The 21,939-nt window shown below is 36.1% G+C and overlaps 2 protein-coding genes across 2 annotated transcripts in view; both read right to left on the bottom strand.

The window, feature by feature from the left end:
- Nucleotides 1–3,912: 3,912 nt before the first annotated feature.
- On the bottom strand, nucleotides 3,913–14,626 carry LOC110023590. The gene is given in 5 exon segments (XM_020723077.1): nucleotides 3,913–5,020; nucleotides 10,591–11,063; nucleotides 13,028–13,798; nucleotides 13,801–13,927; nucleotides 14,079–14,626. Coding segments are annotated over 5 exon segments (2,712 nt in total). The 5' UTR covers nucleotides 14,499–14,626; the 3' UTR covers nucleotides 3,913–4,099.
- Nucleotides 14,627–21,023: 6,397 nt separating this feature from the next.
- LOC110023591 (putrescine hydroxycinnamoyltransferase 1-like) overlaps nucleotides 21,024–21,939 on the bottom strand; it is a 3,043-nt gene continuing 2,127 nt past the window's right edge. Inside the window, 2 exon segments of the mRNA XM_020723078.1 lie at nucleotides 21,024–21,339; nucleotides 21,341–21,933. Of these exon segments, the coding sequence (XP_020578737.1) occupies nucleotides 21,177–21,339; nucleotides 21,341–21,933 (756 nt within the window). The 3' untranslated portion in view covers nucleotides 21,024–21,176.

The following is a 21,939-nucleotide window of genomic DNA, read 5'->3' on the forward strand; positions in this document are numbered from 1 at the left end:
GTTTCATCAAAGTTAGTATTAAGTTATAAATTTATATTTAATATATTACATTTGTATCTTTGCATAGAAAAAAATAATTACAATCGTGTAAGTTTCAAGCAAGAATTGATACATAATCTTCTCTCCAATTATGAAACTCACATTTTTAAAATGCTTATCAACAAATTTTTATCATGCACGAATTTCGATGTATTTTTTATAAAAATATTCCAAAGTCAAATTAAGGTCATTCATGCCCCAATTTTAGGAAGTTTATAATCACACTGGTTGTCTCGACAAGACGAATCCAATGATATCAAAATATGTCTAGTCTAATTCCAATCAATGTCAGATGAAGTCGTTGAAGTATAATTTAAGGCTTTTGAATCGTCATTTGAATGGTTAAATGAGCTCTACTTTTGGCATTTTAATGGTCAAAATGAGTGTTTCAATGTTATGAATCAAATGAGCCTAATATTGCTAAATTTTGAGTTCTTTAAGGTATTTAAATCATTAAAACAAACATCTATAATCAATGGGATCACAAGGACTGTTTGATAGTGTCTTTTAGGAGGTTATGTATCAAAAGACTAACATCTTTAATAATAATTGAATTACTATTGTACAACTTATGTAATACAAGTCTTTATAGCAAAAAATTATTTTATTTTAAGATGGGATTAATATTGGTGATTATGCTTTAAAGAATTTGATTTAATCTATATATTATTTATCTCTTAACAGAGCATGATGACACATTGCCATGTAATTCTTAAGCTAAGAAATTCTAGAATATTATCTATGTGTCAACCTAAACTCAATATTTTAGAAAGATAATTTTATTACTATTTTAAATCAAATCGCACTTGATTTTTATATGACTCAGAAGTCTAATTTCCAAAATATTTGAAAGTGACATCATAAAAGCAAAATTCATTTTTCTTATCTTATTTGCTAATAGTGGTATCAGAGAGAGTTTTAAGGGTTTGTTTGAACAACGCGTATTGCGTACGGAGAGCGCACGCAGTGACGCAGAGCTGCGTGCGCTCTCCGATCACAACCGCACATCAACCCAAGTCTGTATCATATAGGCTTGGGTTGATGTGTGGTTGTGATCGAAGAGCTCTGTGTGCACTCTCCGCACGCAATAATTTTTCTTGTTTAAGGGGGCTGTCTTTCATAAAAGTCCAATCTAAAGCAACGTTAATGTAAATTGCAGTATCAAATTCCAGTTAAGAATAATGATAACTTGTTTGAATGGAAATTTTGTTTACATTAATAACCGTAGTTTGCATTTAACTCTCGCTAGTTGTCTCCCTTTTCTTCCCCTTTCTCTATCGCATTTCTTAAGTGACATAAAAATCTTTTAGCAATGGCTCTTTTTTGGGCCTCGAGGGATGCCATAAAAATGGGCTCTCAATTTAGCAAGATAACTAAAGTCAATTAACAATATTATTTGATATGTCATTAACAAATTTTTAACATCTAGCATGAATTTCAATGCATTATATGGATCTCGAGCAAATCTTTTAAGAAAAAAATATTCAAACTTTGATTAAGAATTATTCAGAACTCAAATTTCAAGAAACTTATAGTCAAATTGATCAGCTCAACGAGACGGAGCCAATGATATTAAAATTGATCTAATTCGAGTCAAATCAAGCACTCATCAAGCATTAAATTATTTTTGGAAGCTTTTCAAGACATTAAACCTTCTGATCGAGTGAACCTCTCCGAGCCGTCCCGATCAGAATTGTTCATATTCTTTCATAAACTGCACCCAGAACTCTGTAAATAAAGCCTCACTCATCTCATGAGAGGAGGGGAGAGCTGGAAGATTGAGGAAGAGCTTGAAGCTTTGAGAATGAGTTGAAGTTCAACATTACTCCTGCTGTTATCGACCACCGCTGACCGTCGTCGATGACCGCCAATCGCCATTGACCACCACTTGTCGGCCGCCACCAATCGCTATCAGTTGTCGCCAACAGGTTCATCCGTCAATATTGTAATTCAGAAGACTTTGTAACTCTTTCCTGCATGTGGGACAATGAGTCTATAATCATCAACTTATGGCGGATTTTTACAATTAGGCCAGACCCCATGATTTTTTTTTTCTTTTATGGGTCTTCTCTATAAAAACTTCTTATCTCTCTACTGGTTGCTTTCTTTTATTTTTGTGTGTGATGAATTCTCGTGTAATGTTAAGAAAATAATTTGTCACTCCATGGCCGCAAATCTTCTAGCACACATCAGTCATAATGGTAGTTCAAATAATTTAATTTTTTAAAAAATATTCAATATTAATATGACTCAAATTGTAAATATATATTTTTGATAAATATCAAACTTCTTAGGCTACTAAACCATTTTTAAATATATGCCTACGCGTACGATTTGAAAGAAACCCTCCTATTGTTGGGAAAAAATTTGCGTACATAAGACGTACAGAGAGCTGCGTACATCTGTAACCTGCAAACAGGTTACAGGGAGGATTTCAGGAGGTTATAATCGTGTTATACACCCTATAACCTCCCTGTAACCTACATATATATGAAAACAGAAACGCGAAACTTACTCGAAGGTACAGGTAGGTTACAGGGAGGTTACAGGGGGTATAACGCGGTTATAACCTCCTAAAATCCTCCCTGTAACCTGTTTGCAGGTTACAGACGTACGTAGCTCCTATTGTTGACGGCTTTCTCAAGCTTACAATTTATGGATATTTATTTTTCTATCTTACGAATCATTTGTTAAGGATTTAAATTATTAATTATAAATGTTTAATTTATGTAAATCATGTTGACTCCAAATTCGTGTATGACGATACCAGTATCAAATTAACAAGACTTATGATATATAAGGCAGCTCGAAATTAAATAATTAAAAAAAAAAACAGAACTCTTAAAGAGAGAAATTTTGATTTTGAGCACAAAAATGACCAAAGAAATTTCTCCCCTCCCTTGGAAAATGATCTTAAAAAACTTAGGGTCCGTTTGGGGCAGCTTATAAGTGTGGGCGGCGTTTTCAAAACGCCCGCCATACCGTTTGGTTCGCGCTTTTCGCCAGCTTATCCGAAACTGCGTTTGGGTTTTTACACTAAACGCAGGCCGCCCGCGGCCCGCCCGCGGGCCGTGTTTCAGGATAAGAAGCTTATCCTGAAACGCACAAGCTGCCCCAAACGGGCCCTTAGTGGCACAAATTTTGTAGGATCGATCGTCCAATGTTTTCATTCCCAAACCAAGCAATATATAAAATTGAATCGACCAAATGAGATATAGGACCAAACAAAAGTATTTTGATTTAACCAGATTGTGAAATCCTAATAGAGATGTATCCATTTTGTTGGTTCAAATTAATTGATTGATGGTTGATGGATTTGCTAAATCAATAGATTGATTGATTTAATTTAATCATAATATAATTCAACTTTTCAGTTTAGCTGATTCTTTCTGAAGTGAAACCTTAGTAACTCTTAAAATCATCCAACAATGCTCCATTAGCTCCATTAGATTAACATTTTGGTTAAAATCACTTAATGCGCACCTTATTCATTATAAATTTTGGCATCTTATATATACATAGATGCATAAATTGAGATGTCAAATGTTACAAAATTTTTGTGAGTGTTATTTCTGATTTGGTTACTTTTCACTATCTTCGTAACCAATATATTACACATTCGAACATGAGTAATTTTCAATTTTATTAATTTTCTTGATGCAAGATATCACATCACAATTGAATCCCTTCCTGCAAATACTTTAGCTTCAATTTCTAATAGAATTAAAATTAAATTAAATTAAATTCAATTCAAACTGACATGACCTGAAACTAATTTGAGCCAAATTAACTCGCGCAAACATTACAATCAGCTGAACTAATCTCATTATTTGCAAAATCATACCCAAAAACTCATGCAATTACCAACAAAACCTCAATTTAGAAAAACAATTGACACAAAACAAAGCATTTGCATTATTCCAATGAGAATCAAAAGATGAAGGAGACTCGACGCCTAATGACTTCCAACTCGAAAACACAAGAACAATTAAGAAGATTCGAGAATCATATAGAAATACACACAATTTAAAGATGAACCGGTTCACGGCACTCAAACCGGTTACGGTTCAAAATTGACCGATTCAACACTGCCAATCTCATTAAAAAATATCTCCTTAAACTTTCCCATCTTGCCCTCTTCCATCGCCATGACCACCGAAACCGCTCCTTCCTCGTCCTCCGGCGAACTCGGAAGAAGATAAGCCAACCCGCCGAACTGCATACAAGCCCTTCCCATATAAATCGGCTTCCCCCACCCAAAATCGGCCTCATACACCGGCATACCCATCCAACTAACCACCCACAAATCCGTCTGCGGCATCACCCACCCATCCTTCCTCAGCCCGGACTGATTCACCTTCCCCTCCAAGTAATCCACCAAAGACCTAACAAATTCGTCATCAAGCGCCTTCACCGCATCCTCGATTCTTGCCGCCGTCTCCTCGAAGTCCGACAAAATTTTTCCCGCCGTCATCTTCGTCGACGTACGGAAGACAGCGTTGCCAAGGTAGCCATCCGGGAGAGGCGGGCGCAGGCGGGATCGAGTATCGGCTGCGATGTAGATTCGGGTCGAGATGGATGGGTCGAGGCCGCGGGCCTTGCAGGCGGAGCGCCAGATTAGGGAGACGAGGGCTTTGAAAGTGGAAATAGGGGGTTTAGGGTTGTTGTTGGTGGGAGGGTTTTTGAGGAGGTGGAGATGGCGTTTGGAGAGTTTGAGGATGGCGGAGGTGAAGGAATGTTTGGTGGAGGAAGGAGGAGAGGGAGTGGATTGTGGGTAGCTGTCGATGTGGGTGGAGTCTACGAATGGAGGGGAGCGGGCCCGGAGGACGGTGCGGTTGAGGGATGGGAAAATGGGGACGTGAGTTTTCGTGCGCGTAATTTTGGCCCACGTGTTTATGAAGTTGAGGGCGCCGAGGCCGTCGGCGGCGGTGTGGTGGATTGCAGTGCCGAGGCAGACGCCGCCGCACCGAAAGAAGGTTAGCTGTAAATCAGCGGGACGGGAAAATATCAGGAGGGATTATTTTGTAAATATAAATATTTCTGATGTTCTCTGTGTCATTTTTTCTTTTTAATTTTAGTGCTCTTTGATGTAAATCTCATAATTCTTATGTATTTATTTATCTAATACTTGACTATTATTATTTTTTTAAAATAAAGTATATGTTCTCATTTATAAATTTATGATACCTTTAGATATCTAAAAAATAAAAATTATGTGATATTTTTTTATAAATTCCTTTGATTTGTTTTTTTTTAATATAATAAATATACGTTATTTAATTTTAACCAAAAACAACCATACAAGACAAAAGAAAAGAAAAGAAAGCAATTTATATTTTAAACGTTGCATTTAAATTAAAATTTAAAGTAAATTTATATTTTTGAGAAAAAATTGTAAAAATAGATTAAAAAATGAAATTTTGACTTGTTTTTTCAATTATTGATTTATTTTCTTAAAAAACTGAAATTCATTCAAACTGTTTATTTTATAAATTTGAACAAAATAAATTTATTAAAAATTTTATTTAATATATGTATTTATAATGTGTAATGAATTGAAAAAAAGAAATGCGATTGCTGTGATGTGTTTTTATAAATTTAGAAATATTAAATTAGCTAATTATTAAAATATATTAATTTGAGTAATAATAACATTAAAATAATTAATAAGTGATTATTAGTATATTTAAAATCAATATAAATAAATAGTATTTGGTAAATTTAAATGTAAAACCTTATTGACTAATACAAAAGTTCAATAATCAATTTAAGAGAAATATTTACAAAATTGTATGTGTTTTTGGAATTGGAATAATTGATTGATGGTATAAAACAATAACTTATTTTTTTTACTTGCTTTATAAACGTAGTTTTATTGAAGAATAACACCAACATTTTTTTGCATAAATTATTTGCTGATTAATTAAATTAAAATTTAACTAAAAATTTATTATTGATTTAATAATTCAAGCACAATAATTTTAAATATTTTTAAAATATATTAATATTTTTTTTTATTTTAACAAAATATTTAATAATTCAAATTGAATTAATTTAAAATCATTGAATATGAAAATTGAAATTACGTTTCAAGAAAAAGTACTTTTAATTTGATTTTTCAGAAAAAAAAAACGGAATTTTAAATGCCTTATATGCTCCATTTTAATAAGGGGCATTTACATAAATACCACCCAATTCCTATTAATTTACATATTTTTACAGCTAAACTTTGTTATTTTACATTCATTCGACCCAAATTGTTTAAATAACATAAAAAGACCATTGATGTGTGCTAAGAAATTCGCGGTGATATAGTAATGAATTATCATCTTAGCATTACTCGAAGATTCAACACACGCTCGGATAAAAGAAAATAATCAGTAGAGACGCCAAAAGTTTTTTAATAAAAAACCCAGAGAAAAAAATCACGGAGTCTGACCCAATTATAAAAATCCACTACAAGTTGATAATCACAACAACCACTTCTTCCACTGGCGGGAATTTATTAGAATATCTCCCAAGTTACAACGTTGATGTGTGGATAAATTTGTTGCCACGAACGAGTTACGACCAAAGCGATTGGCAACAACCAACAGGTGATGGTTGGCGGTGATCGGTCGCAGTCGACAATAACACGAGCGGTGTTTGGCTTCAGCTCCTCAAAGCTTGAAGCGCCTTTTCAGGCTTCATACCCAAACCCCCTCTCTCATAAGAGAGATAAAGCTATATTTATAGAGTTATGAGTGCAATTAATGTAAGAATATAAACAAATTTGATCAGACAACTTAGAGACCTTCCCTCGATCAGACAATGTTTGATGACATTTGAGTGCCTTAACGATGTTGGAATTGAGCGATATTATGGTCATTAGATTCATCTTGTCAAGACGCTTGATATGAACTCGTCGGATTTGACATTGACTTGACCTTCCAAATGTTCTCTGATACCTTACATATGTGACTTAATGGCTTGATATGAGCTTGATTTGACTTGAATTGGAACAATTTTGGTATCATAGGGTCTGACTCATCGAATCGGTCAGTTTGACTATGAGATTGTTGAAATTGGACTCTGGATGACTCTTAATCAATATTTAATTTTTTTTTCTTCAAAAAATTGTCTCGAGTTTCATATCATGCATGCATCGATATATAAAAATCAGAATGTAAACAAAGATTTGTTGGGTAGTATTTAAAAAAAATTTAACTAACTCTAATCAGTTAAAATTATTAATTAAAAAAATAGAAAAAAATATATTCAATTTTATTTAAATGTTGTTTTAATATAAATAATAAGATTTAAATCAAGGTCCGACCTTTAACATCCTACGACTGCGTGACTAGAGTTTTCAAAATGACTATTTGTTCGTGAATAACTCGTTCAACACGCTAAGCAAGTGAGCTGAAAAAACGAACAATTTTTTTATGTTCAAAATATAAATGAGTCAAATACGAATAATAATGTTTTTAAAGGAGTCGAACATAAGCTAAATCTAAAGCTTGCACGTGTTGATTACACACTTAATTTTAGGAAAAAAATTTTCATACAGAGTGTGGACGCAGCTTTGCGTGCGAACACCAGTAATATGCTGTCATATGTGTAGGGCTGTAAACGAGCCGAGCTCGAGCAAGCTCAGGCTTGGCTCGTGTTCGGCTCGTTCGAAATAGCTCGTGTTCGAAATCGGCTCGTGAACAGTGTGTTCGTGTTCGGCTCGATTTAAATATTCGTGTTCGTGTTCGGCTCGAAATTAGCTCGTTAAACTAAAATTGAGAAAAATATATGTAAAGTGTGAGATTCGAACCTGGATCAAATATATACAAAAGAAGACACTAACCACATTGTCACATGAGATGTTATTATTTAAACTTAGACATAAATATATATAATATATTATTATATAATGAACACGAAGCGAACAAATTGTTGTTCATGTTCGGCTCGTTTAAATTTTGAGCTTAAAAAATTGTTTTTGTTCGGCTCGTTAGGCTTAACGAACAAGTCGAACCCAAGGTGCTCGAACACAAGCTGCTTAGCGAGCCGAACACGAGCTGTTCACGAACAACGAGCCAAATTGGCAGCCCTACATGTCTGGTACATCGGACCCACATTAAAAAATATTAAAACGAAACCGTGAAGACTACTGGACGGGAATAGCAGAGATTATTAAGGTATTAACTCCCATAAAACCATAATAACCCCCCCCCCCCCCCCAAAAAAAAAAAAAAAAAAACCCAGGAAAAAAAAACAAAAAAATCGGTTTCATTTTAATAACCCTCGAATAACAACTCTAATGAGTTTCTAATAACTCTACAATAACCTCCAAATAATTTTTTTAGTGTTCTTTTGAGATTATTGAGGGTTATTGGGGGTATTAACTCCATTAACCCCGCAATAATCACTCAATAACACCATTAGGTGAATCACTCCAATAACCACCGCGTTCCGCTTTAATAATGCTCGCGGTTCTACATTAATACTTTTTCGGTGTTATTTGGTGTTATTGAATTTAATTAAGAGATTATTAATGTATTAACTCTAATAACGCTATAATAACCCACAATAACCCCAATAATACCGTGCCATCAATAACCTCTATTTTTTTTAGGTAGGCCCATGTAGGAGACGTGATGACATATTAATTAATGGAATGTGCAAGCAAATTTATGCTATTCATATTTCCTTGTACCTCTAGTACTGTCGGACGTAAATGGAATAATATTCTGAAGTTTAATTTCCTGTTTAGCATGTCTTTTTCCACTATTTTTTTTTTTTAAATTAGTACAGACACCACATGCCATTCATTTCAGCTCTCTTTCTCCCAATCCATTCCAGCTTTTATTTCCGTTTTGGGAAAGCGTACCCGATCTCCTTCCATTAATTGTCCGCTTTCTCTTTCTGCTCCTCTCATTTATTTTCTTCTCTTCGGATCTGGTCATTGTCTGTTTTTTACTGTATTATGAAGTCATCAATTATTTTTATCTTGAATAATAAATATATCGATCCTCTTGGATCACGTTCGGAATAATAAATAGAAAATTTCCATAAAATATAGGCACGAGAACCGCTCTTAATAATTAAGTTCTGAGAGCTAGGGTCCGTTCGAGGCAGCTTATAAGTGTGTGCGGTTGTATCGTTTGGTTCGTGTGTTTCGTCAGCTTATCCGAAACTGTGTTAGGGTTTTTATACTAAACGCGGGTCGACCCCTGCGGCCGACCGATGGGTCGCGTTTCAGGATAGACAGTTTATCCTGAAACGCACAAGCTGCCCCAAATGGACTCTTAGCTGTTGTCAATCACTATCGACCATCGTCAATCACTGACTGTCGGTGATCACCACTAATCGACGTTATAACTTGGAAAATCTAATAATAATTTCTTGTCTGTGGGATACCGAGTCTCTATAATGATCAAACTATTGTGAATTTTTACATCTGAGCGAGACCCCGTGATTTCTAGTGTCAGTAGTGTGTTGAATTCTCGTGCAACGCTAAGACAACAATTCATTATTGTACCACCGTAAATTTTTATGCACGCATCAATTATGTATAAATTGCCTTGTTATAAATTACGTGTAAATAATGTGTCTGTCTTCCTCCCTAAATTCTCTCGTTTAAATTAATTTTAATTCGAAATTATATCATTATTTTGCAATAAAAGGCAAAATCACATAATCATACAAAACTATAATAAAATGATTTAAACAATTAAATCTTAATATAAATATATATACGCTATATTATTATATAAATAATAATATAATTTCCATATAAATATATTACGATTTTTTTTTACCAAAAACGACTATCAATTAATTACAAACCATTAAAATTTAAAAGTAAAGGTCGCGTGAGGCACGCTGTTCCATAAAATTAATAAATTATTGAGGCATTTACGTATATGCCACCTAATACATATATTTATATATTTAATGCCTAATTTTATTTTTATATTTATTCCACTCAACTTTTTTTTTTTAATGTAAAAATTGAAAGAGACATTTACATACATACATTATTCATATATAGTTATATATTCAGCACCCAAAATGATAAATTTATATTAATAACACTGAAATTTATAATAACACATCAAAAATTTCAATATTATTTATTTTTTAATAGTGAAATATACATCATATGCATACATTATTAATGGATTCAAGCTATCCTCTTAAATTTTCAATGAAGATAAAGTTTTAAAAATATTAAATTTTATTTAAATTAAATATTTATGATTATCCTTAGAAAAAATAACTAATTTTCAAATTCATTTTAATAAAAATACATTAGATATTCTATAGATATTTTTAAGAGAATTTAAGTTAGATTTAACTTAAATCCAGCCATCATTAATTAAATACCATTTTTTATTCTTATATTTATTAAATCCGGATTTGCTAAAACTACTTGTAAGTTGATTCTAACTGATTTAGCATGAAAAAAATATTATAAATAGATTTATGTCAAATACATCAAATTGAACTTAATTAAATTTAACTTTAACTGAACCAAGCATCATTTCGGATTTAATAAATAACCCACGGTGAGCTCACCTGAAACATGACGAGCGGAACAACCGCCTCGTCGGCGCCGCCGGTAGACGGAACAAGAAGCCGTCGGAGCTCATCCGACGGCGCGAAATCCCCAAAATCTTCCATTTTCGATTCAGAGCGAGCGACGACAAAGAGAGCACCTTCGGCCGTGCATCGAATGGAAGGGCGACCATCGGGGCCGGTGACGAGGCGGCCGGCGAGAGGGTAGAATGGGACGAGGGCACGGGCAAGGCTGGACTTGAGGGTTTCCGGCGAGAAGAATCCGGCGTCGTTGAGCGGGGGGCGGTAGAAGTAGACGGTGGGGGTGTGGAGGCGGGAGGCGAGGAGGTCGAGGTTGGAGAGCCAGATGTCTTCGGCGGGGGTTTGTTCGCTGGGAACTACGACTGCATGTTCCAGGGTTTCGATCTCGATGGGCGAAGCACACATTTTAAGGTGTGTTTTTGTGGGAGGCTCGTTTGGTGCAGAGGGAGAGGCTACATGCAGAGTTTATAGGATGGCCAGTCGGTTGCAAGCTGGCGTCGGCTTAAATTTAAATATTATTTTTATAAATGGGTTAAATTCATGGCATTGTGTAGAGAGATATACGTACATACCACTCAATTCAGAAGTATTTATACATGTAGCCCTTAAAATTCAGGTTTTACATACACATAATCTTATCATGCATGTACGCGCATCACCTTTTCAATATTAAAATGTTTTTTTTTTTTTTTTTTTGTGATACCAAAGATTTGGGTAATGTTAAAAAAAATATATTAAAATATTATTTTTTTTTTAATTTTTAGAGAATTATTAAACACGTGTGATAGAAGAAAACTCTTTGAACCGTCAAATCAAAATGATTCATGTTGCTGCATTAATTGCACCAAGAACCGAGAAGAAGCTTCAGCTCAACATCACCGTCGACCACCGTCAACCACCGCCATTCGCTGTCGACCTTGAGAGACCATCGAAGACCTTCATCGACCACCGCCTACAGCCGTCAGCCACCGCCGACCTCCGTCGACTATTGCCCATAGTCTTCTATCACTGCTGATCTTCATCAACCATCACTAACGACTATCGATCACCAACAATCATTGTCTATCACCACCAACCAGAGGTTGTCTGTGGACGCTGTAATATGAAAAATATAGTTATCATTTCCTGTATGCAGGACAAAAGATTTTTGTAATCATCAATTAATAGTGGATTTTTCGCAATTGGGGCAGACCCGTTATTTTTCCATTATATATATATGTGTATTATTTTTAAATAATTTAATTGACTACATGACTAAAAAGATTAATAATCAATTAAATTTATTAATTAAAAAAATAGAATAAAAAATTTTAAATTCTATTTAAATGAATATTTTAATATAAATAATAAAATTTAAATCTCGCCCCTGCCCAGAATATTCTACGACTGCGTAAAAAGAGCTGTCAAAACGGCTTATTATTCGGGAACTGCTCGATAAGCAAAATAAGTAAACAATAATAATTTTTTTGTGTTTGATATATAAATGAGTCCAAGACTAATAGTGGCATTTTTTAATGTCAAACACAAGCCGAGCATGGGCTCTCTCAAGCTCGGCTCGTTTATACCCCTACTTCGGCTCATCACCAAAAATCCTGCATGAATCTCGATGCATTTTAGGTAACAAATCTTCCAAGTCGAATTCAAAATCATTTAAGCTCTCATTTTAACAAATTTATAGCTAAATTGAACACCTCGACACTACAAGCCTAATGAACCAGAAGGTGATTCAATCCTATATCAAACATTTGAAGTGTAATCAAAAACATTTGGTGCATTAATTAGAGGGTTAAACAATCTCAATATTTGGCATGATTCTAGCCAAAATTAGCAGCTTAGACGAGAGAAATTCAAATGAGCCCAATATCAATTAAGTTTAAGGTCGTTTAAGCATTTAAATATTAGACAAAAAATGTCTGATTAAAGCATTCAATATGGACAATATGATGAAATATTTTTGGAGATTAACAAAAAATTTAAAAATATCTCTCGCAAAAACTATAAATAGACCCCAACTCTTCACATAAAGAGTGGAGAAAAGGAGAGCAAGTTAACAACTAAGCTATAACTTAGTAAAAAGAAGTTCATGTAAACAACTACCAGGCAATATAGACCACCACAAATTACAATTAGCGTAGCCAAATTATGATAGTTGTAGCCATCAAATAGTGTTATAACAACCAACTATAATTGTTGTAACATAATTATAATTGTTACAACCAAACCATTAATATCCTATAATAACTCATATTCTTCAATTTAAGAAAATAAAAGACCTATGTAATTATGTACTTTCATTTTTCTAATAGATTATTTTGAATAAACTAGACCCAATGATTTTAAATAAACTACAACTAAAAAATAAAAAACAGAAATACACCGTCCATCTCTCCAAATTAAACCTAATCCCATCAGGTTCAGACACGAGCCGACTCAACTCCCCCAATCTCTTCATAAAACACGTCCTTAAACCGCCCCATGTTCTCCTCCTCCATCGCCATCAGCACCGAAACCCTACCCTCCTCATCCTCCGGTGAACTGGGCAAAATATAAACCAACCCACCAAACTGCAAAGTTGCTCTTCCCATGTAGAACGGCTTTCCCCATCCGAAATCGGCCTCGTAGATTGGCAAACCCATCCAACTAATCACCCAAAGGTCGCTCTCCGGCATCACCCACGCCCCTTTCCTCGCCCCAACCTCATCCACCTTCTCCTGCAAGTAATCCAACAATGACCTAACAAACTCATCATCAATCCGCTTCGTCATCCCATCGATTTTCGCCGCCCCTCTGAATTCCAACACCTCCTCCGTCGCAGCCTCCACCGACACGCGGAAGATGGCGTTCCCGAGGTAGCCGGCGGGCAGAGGTGGACGAAGGCGAGATCGGGAGTCGGCGGCCACGTAGAGCCTGGTGCGGGTGGTTGGGGTTAGCCCGCGAGCCTTGCAGGCGGAGCGCCAGATGTGGGAGACGACGGCTTTGAAGGTGGAGAGGGGGGGTTTGGAACTGTTGCTGGGGGAAGTGGTTTTGAGGAGGGAGAGATGATGATCGGAGAGTTTGAGGATGGCGGAGGTGAAGGGAGGGTGAGTGGAGGACGGAGAGCGTGGGGGTTGGGAGTATTCGACGTGGATGGAGGTTACGGAAGGAGGGGAGCGGGCTCGGAGAAGGGTGCGGTTGAGTGAGGGGGGAATGGGGATGGGGTGTTGGTACGGGTCAAAGTAGACCATGAATTTATAAAATGGAGGGCTCCAAGGCCATCGGCGGCGGTGTGGTGGATGGCGGCGCCAAGGCACACGCTGCCGCACCTGAAGAAGGTTAGCTGCAAGTAAAAAATTAAATTTAACTTAATAACGAATTTTTCTAATTTATTTATTATGTTTAGCTAAATTTAAGTTAAATCTAACTTAAATGTTTTGTACCAACAATATGCTCTGCATGTAAATATTAAGCGGCTAAACCCGAAAACTCACCTGAAACATAACAAGGGGGAGATCAGTATCCTCGGTACCAACGGAAGGAACAAGAAGCCGTCGAAAGTCATCGGAGGGCGCAAAATCCCCCAAATCTTCCACGGCCGATTCAGATCGGGCGACTACAAAGAGGGCACCCTCGGCCGTACATCGAATGCAGAGACGACCCTCCGTGCCAGCAGCGAGGCGGCCGGCGAGAGGGTAGAATGAAACGAGAGCTCGAGCAAGGGTGGTCTTTAGGGTTTCCGGCGAGAAGAATCCGGCCACATTGAGTGGGCGGCGGTAGAAATAGACCGTTGGTGTGTGGACTCGCGCAACGAGAAGGTCGAGGTTGGAGAGCCAGATCTCCTCAGCTGGGGTTTCCTCGCTGGGGATCACTAATCCCTTTTCCAGTATTTCGATCGCCGGATAGTTCCTCATTTTGCAATTTGGTTTGCCAGTTGAAGGCTTGATAGATGTTCGTTTTATAGCAATGTGGATGAAGTTTACTGGTTTAGTTCACAAATTTGTACTACTGGTAATTCACGAAAGGCAAAGGCAACAAACATCCTGGGTCCTGCTTCATTCAGGACAAGCACGTGAGACATCACGTGATTTATATAAAAAAGTTTTAAATGCAAATATACCAATTTTTTTTATGCCTCGTACCATTTGTTATTTAAATGCAAATTAAACTTGGAAATAAGCGAGATAAACGCGCGCGCTCACACACACACATAAAAGTATAATTGTATTTAAAAAAATGATGTATCTCAAATATTTTAAAATTATTTTGTTAGCGTTCTACCTGCCGCTGCAAGTTTTGAGCTCATCCCACATGCGTGTAGCTACCCTCCTTGGCACTTGAGTACACTTGGTAAGGCAAGGGCAATTATCTTCAAACAGGCGTCTGGTTGGTGGTCATGGAGAGTGATTCAGTTTTGCTCGCTCTCATGAGGGCTCCTTTCCAGTGAGTGTTGGTGCGATCACACGGTCCTTCAGGGGATTGAAGGTAAGTTATATTCTTCTGCCAATATATAGTTATTGGCGAGTCCCAATAACTCGGCTAATATCTTTGGTCACTACAGCCCCAGCGCAGGGAAGAAAAGACCTCGCAGCCCTTGAGCGAGAACTACATGGGCGACTATAAGATCCAGCTCTTTTAGTTCCAACATCTCTTTCTAGAAGCATGTTACGAAAGCGCTCAACGAATCTATGTGTCCTTATCGCAATTGCAGCAGTGCATAGGAACTCTTTTGTTGATCATATAAGTTTCTTGTTGATATATCAAGAATCTTCGTCTTATGTGTTTAGGGCTGCAAGTCAATTGAACTAAATCAAATAAGTGCTTCTTCTAGCTGATGCTTCTTTAAGAAAATCTTATTTGAGTTCGACTTGAGCTTAATATTGGCATTCAGGAACATGCACAAGTTTAGTTTGTTTAAGCTCGCCTCCAACTCAAATTGGAGCTCAATTCGAGCTCAGTTCATATTAAATTATCAAAATTGTTAGCAAGCAACTCATTTAACAAAATAAATAGCTTTGATTGAGCCTTATCTGAGTTTTAACCAAGCTTTATTCAACACCTTATTTAAAAAAATAACCGAGCTTTATAAAATCGTACTTATTGATCTTAAAAAATAAGCTATTATCTACAATTGAGTTTTAAGTAATCTTCTAAGCAAGATTATTCACAATTTAAATTATATTTCATGATCTAATCAAGCTCGTTCATTTAAAGAACGAGTAGTTATAAAAACACGCATGCTCGTTAGATCAACAAATCAAACGATCATAATTGTGCTTTAATAGAGTCGAGCCTCGAGCAATTTATCAAATGCTTAATTCATCAGCAAACTTATCTATGATAAAGACTCTTAAAGCAGGACGTTGATTGAGGAATTCATTCAAATTTTATATTCACTCATTTGCATGGTTTATGAATAAAAGACGACTAATGAATTTTATAAAAAGCTTGAATAAAGAAATTAATAAAGATTCAAAATTTACAAAATTAATGTGCGTGAATTAGCTTCTGCGGTGAAGTCGCATGCGACCACTTCATGATGGCAAGTGATAACAATTCAATGGTCAAATTTAATATCTCTGACGGTTTCAGGCCTGAGAGAAGTTGATAGTAATATTCTGATTTTATTTTCTTTTTTAACCCAAGCCATGTAGAAACTATTTGCATACATACCACTTTATTTCTATGTATTTACATAAATGGTAACTAAACCTTAATCTTTTTAAGTGTTAAAATAATTTTTAACCCGTATTGTAATCCCAGAGTTTATAAAAATGATAAAAGAATTTCTTAATATTTTAAAATTGAGCTCTAATTATTTCAACCCAAATTTAATAAGTCTTGAGGGTCTGTTTGGGGCAGTTTATGTGTTTCAGGATAAGCAGTTTATTTTGAAATGCGGCCTGCGGGTCAACTGCAGGGGTCGACCCGCGGCCTGTGTTTAGTGTGAAAAACTCAAACGCGACAGACAACATTTTCAACACGCAAACCAAAACACCGCCGCACTTATAAGCGGGCACTGAATCTAATTTGACGCTTTACACAGCCCCATATAAACGATCGAGAACTATTTTGACACTTTACTGTTTAATTTTTATATATATGTCATTTTATTTTTGCGAAAGGAATATCCCTTATTAAAAATTAAGAGTATGATATTTTTTATATGACATGGAAGATTTGAGTGATATAAATGTTATATATATATATATGTCCCATATATAAATACACAAGTTTTGGGTGATATGTAGTTGAATGCCCCTTAAAAATATTATATGTATTTGAACAAATATAAATTTAATTAATCAGTTAATTATAATAATGTGAATTTATCATTATTATAGATTTCTCTTTATCCTAATTTTGTTAAAATTCTCGCCATTTTTATAAATAAAATAAAATGAAATAATAGCGAATGGAGTATACAAGTTCTAAACATGTGGAGTCAATTGGTACATGTTAGCTGCCAAATAAGGTCGAAGTTGGGCCACCGAGCTCATTTATATGCGTTTAATGCATAAACTCAATTCGTTGGGAATATTTTAGGTATTAAATTTCTGAAAGGCATTGAGGCCCATAGAATGGTAGAAGTGGGGTTGGGCTCTTAATAATGGTTTGTTAAGTAAATTGCATGGAATTATTTGTTAATTAAGAAGCGGAACATAATAAAATTTTTAAATTTAAATTATAAAAAAATTAAACACAAACAATCCTTTGTTCGCTCAAATTAAAAATCATCAATAGCTCGGATTTCAACAAATTTATAGTCAAACTGACGACACGACGAGACATGCCCAAATGAAAAGGTAATTGGCTCGGGACGACCGATCACACCAAAAGTAAGTCATCGACATGTGACAATCGATCAAACCCAAATGAAAAAACAATGGGCACAGGGATGACCGATCACACCCAAAGTGGGTGATCGACACTTAACGGTCAATTGAGCCCAAAGGATCGGTTGATCACCCCGGAACGGCCATGATCAATTACTCTTTCTTTTGGGTCTGATTGATTGCCCTTTGTCGATCACCGGCTTTGGGTTTGAACGGTCGTCTCGGGCTGAAAACCCTTTCTTTTGGGTTGAATCAACCGCCCCGTATAGATCACCAACTTTGGGTTTGATCGGCAATCTTGGGCCGATTACCAGCTCTTTTGGGCTTGATCGATCTCCTCGACTCGATTGTCATATCTTTTGGGTTTGATCTTCAACCTCAGACCTATTACCCACTTTTTTGGGTCCGACTGATCGTTCTAGATCAGCCGACTCACTATCTTCGGTTTGACCAGCAGTCACGGACTGGTTAACCAATCAATTGCATTCTTGTATGTTTTCTGCATCATATTGCAAATTTATTTACACATGTATGAAAATCTTATTTTGACTTGATGTCTATGATATCTCATTACATATAAAATATTTTTGTCTTGTATGCTTTGCTTGTTGCATGTTGCATGTTGCATGTTTGGATGTCTCTTTGAGTATCTATTCTTGGGGTGTCTCTCTGAGCACCCCCACTCGTGTTATTTCTCTGAGTGTTCAAACTTGTAAGTGTATTCCCCACATACGACGTTGTATGCATGAGGACGTACACTTGCACACTTTGGGAAGTGTTGGCTCACTAATAGACCATCTAACACACTTCCTACGACACAACCTAGAGTGTCGTAAGTATTTCACTTTATGTTAAGCACGAGTCACGCTTCCTAACCATTAACTCATGTGAGGCACAATGTGTGTACACCTAAGTGTATGATTCTCACTTATAAGGATCACATCTCTTATTATGTTTTGCACTTAGCATACTAGTATGTTTATCATTTGTAGGTCATATGTTTGACATTTCTCACATATTTACTGCAATCTTTCATGTTTTCATGTGTGCTCGATAAGTGCCTCTCGGGTATGGTGTAAATTCTTTTCATAGGTATATTTTTACTCGTTACAAACTCACTCGTAGCTGATATCTACTCGTTGCATGACACCCTGGGTCCTCCGAACAGATGCGATTCCTTTCCATAGGTTCTTGCTTGTTTGTATGTTTTTCTATTTATCTTGATGACTTATCCTACTGGTTAGGAGGGTAACCATAGAAGCTTATTGCTTAGGTAATTTGTATGTTATCTATAGTGATTTTTGTCATTAATGGATAATTAATCACCTTAAAAGTTTTAAGCTCGCTATATATATACATGTGAATTGAGCGGTATGTATGTAAAAATTCCTTAAAAAGTTTCGTGCAACACCATTGTTTAAGCTCCTATGCATTCCATTTAGTCCCACTTTCTGTTTTAAGTGGCGAAGCGTGCATCTCCTGAGAACTGAACAGAGTCAACCGTGTAAGCTTACAATGTTGTATTCGTGGATTGCTGGCTCATATTTTGTCAGCCCACTATTAAATTTTCGGGCTAATTGGATACTCATTTAAAAACCAGGGGTAGTTGGGCTAGTGGGCCTGTAGCTGGCCTATGATCGTGCATGGAGAACACAATTCACCCATGATGTTTCAATAGCAAAGGAGTAAAGAAGCATTTTTCTATGTCCTGGCCTGCATACATTTTAAGTTTCAACCATTGATTGGCGCACCATTGTATTTATGCATGAAGCATGCATGCATGGAAGCTAAGGACTTATATGGGATTAATATTAATTTTTGTTTTATTTTTTTTAATATATTTATTTACAGAGATTGCATGCAAGGAGATTTGTTGTTGTGGCTTTGAATAAAGATTGGTTTGAAATGTATTAGTTTAACTATTGATTGAGATTGCTTCTTATTTATTCGACAAGCAAAGACTTTTAGCAACGATTTTAAATATTTTTATGCAGTTTATTAATATTTTTAGCAGTGTTTTTTAAAGTGTTTCTAAATGCTCATTTAATAATTCTATTTTGAGTAACATGTACATAATTTGAAAAGAGAGAAAATCATTCAAATTCAACGGTTACATGTATTAAAATGATACAAATTGGAAAAATTAGTAGGCTAAATAATATGGAGGTAAAGCAGGTTCAAAAATTGTCTTTTATATAACAATGTTATATTAAATACAGTGATAAAGTTCCATTGAAGCTCTTAATGTTAAATTTTTGGGAGAATACTCATGAGATTGTAATTTTTCTTTCATGTACTTTCATTTAATTTCAAGTTTAGTCAATATCCAGGCTAAATTAGGCTCAGCTGAACTATTTCAAACCCTACTCATTATATGTCCTTGTTGTAGGGCTGTCAAAATAGCTTCTTGTTGGTGAATCTCTCATTTTCGGCTTATTAAGTAGTTTATGTTGGTTCATTCACCAAGTAAATGAGCTATAATATAATTTTTTTTTGCACCCAAATATATAAACGAGCATAGTGTTCGGCTCGTTTTGGCTCAAAATAATTATATATCTATAATTTATGGTATTATTTCTAAATAATTTAATTGGCTACAAGACTACAAAAATTTATAATCAATTAAAATTATTAATTAAAAAAAAGAATAAAATTATATTATTATATTTAAATAAATATTTTAATATAAATAATAAGATTTGAATCTCGCCGTTGCCCATAACATCCTACGGTTGCGTGACTAGACATGTGAAAACGGCTTGGTGTTCGCGAACAACTTGTGTTCGGCTCGATAAGCAAAAAAGTCGAACACAAATAAAGTTTTTGCGCTTGATAATGATATTTTTTAAGAAGTTCAGCTCGCTCAACACAAAAAACGAGCTGAACACGAATAATGATATTTTTTAACAAGTCAAACACGAGCCAAGCCTGAACTCGCTCAAGTTCAGCTCGTTTACACCTCTAGTTTGGTTAATCACCAAGAATCCAATATGAATCTCAATGCATTTTAGGTAACGAATATTCCAAGTCGAATTCAAGATAATTTAAGCTCTTATTTTAACAAATTTATAGCTATATTGAGCATATCGACACTACGAGTCTAATGAAACAAAATGTGATTCAATCCTATAATAAGCATTTGAAGTGTAATTGAAGGCATTTGGTGTATTAATAAGTGGGTTAAACAATCTCTACATTTGATATGATTATAGTCGAATTTAGCAGAGAGAAATTTGCATAAGCCCAATATCAATTAATTTTGAGGTCCTTAAAACATTTTAATGTTGGACGAAAATTGTGTGATTAAAGCATTCAACATGGACATTATATTGGAGTGTTTTGGTCGATTAACTAAATTTTTCAAAATGTTCCTCTAAAAAACTATAAATAGACCCCAACTCTTCACATGAAGAGGTGGAGAAGAGAAGAGCAAGCTCACAATTAAGACATAAATTAGTGAAGAGAAGTTCATGTAAACAACTGCCAGATAGTTATAGCTGTAAACTAGTGTTATAACTACCAACTGTAATTGTTGTAACATGATTATAATTGTTGCAACCAAATCACTACTATATTATAACGACTAACCCTATCTTTTAATTTCATATTCTTCAATTTAAGAGAATAGAAGATATATGTACTTACAATTTTTTAATTGATTTTTTTGAATGAACTAGGCGCTGTAATTTTAAATTTCGGATAAAATAAAATAAAATAAAAAATAACTCCACCGAATTAAACCTAAACCCATCCGGTTCAGAGCCGAGCCGACTCAACACCACCAATCTCTTCATAAAACACCTCCTTAAACCGGCCCATGTTCTCCTCCTCCATCGCCATCACCACCGAAACCCTACACTCCTCGTCCTCAGGCGAACCCGGCACAATATAAACCAACCCACCAAACTGCAAACACGCTCATATAGAACGGCTTTCCCCATCCGAAATCGGCTTCATAGATTGGCAAACCCATCCAACTAATCACCCAAAGGTCGCTTTCCGGCATCACCCACCCCCCTTTCCTCACACCAACCTCATCCACCTTCTCCTCCAAGTAATCCACCAATGACCTAACAAACTCATCATCAATCCGCTTCGTCATCCCATCGATTTTCGCCGCCGCTCCGAATTCCAACACCTCCTCCGTCGCAGCCTCCGCCGACACGCGGAAGATGGCGTTCCCGAAGTAGCCGGCGGGCAGAGGTGAACGGAGGCGAGATCGGGCGTCGGCGGTCACGTAGAGTCTGGTGCGGGTGGTTGGGGTTAGCCCGCGAGCCTTGCAGGCGGAGCGCCAGACGTGGGAGACGACGGCTTTGAAGGTGGAGAGAGGGGGTTTGGAACTGTTGTTGTGGGGAGTGGTTTTGAGGAGGGAGAGATGATGATCGGAGAGTTTGAGGATGGCGGAGGTGAAGGGAGGGTGAGAGGAGGTCGGAGAGGTTGGGGGTTGGGAGTATTCGACGTGGATGGAGGTTATGGATGGAGGGGAGCGGGGGCGGGGAAGGGTGCGGGTGGGGGGGGG

Source organism: Phalaenopsis equestris, unplaced genomic scaffold (assembly GCF_001263595.1).
Source record: "Phalaenopsis equestris unplaced genomic scaffold, ASM126359v1 Scaffold000224, whole genome shotgun sequence".
NCBI classification, from domain to species: domain Eukaryota; kingdom Viridiplantae; phylum Streptophyta; class Magnoliopsida; order Asparagales; family Orchidaceae; genus Phalaenopsis; species Phalaenopsis equestris.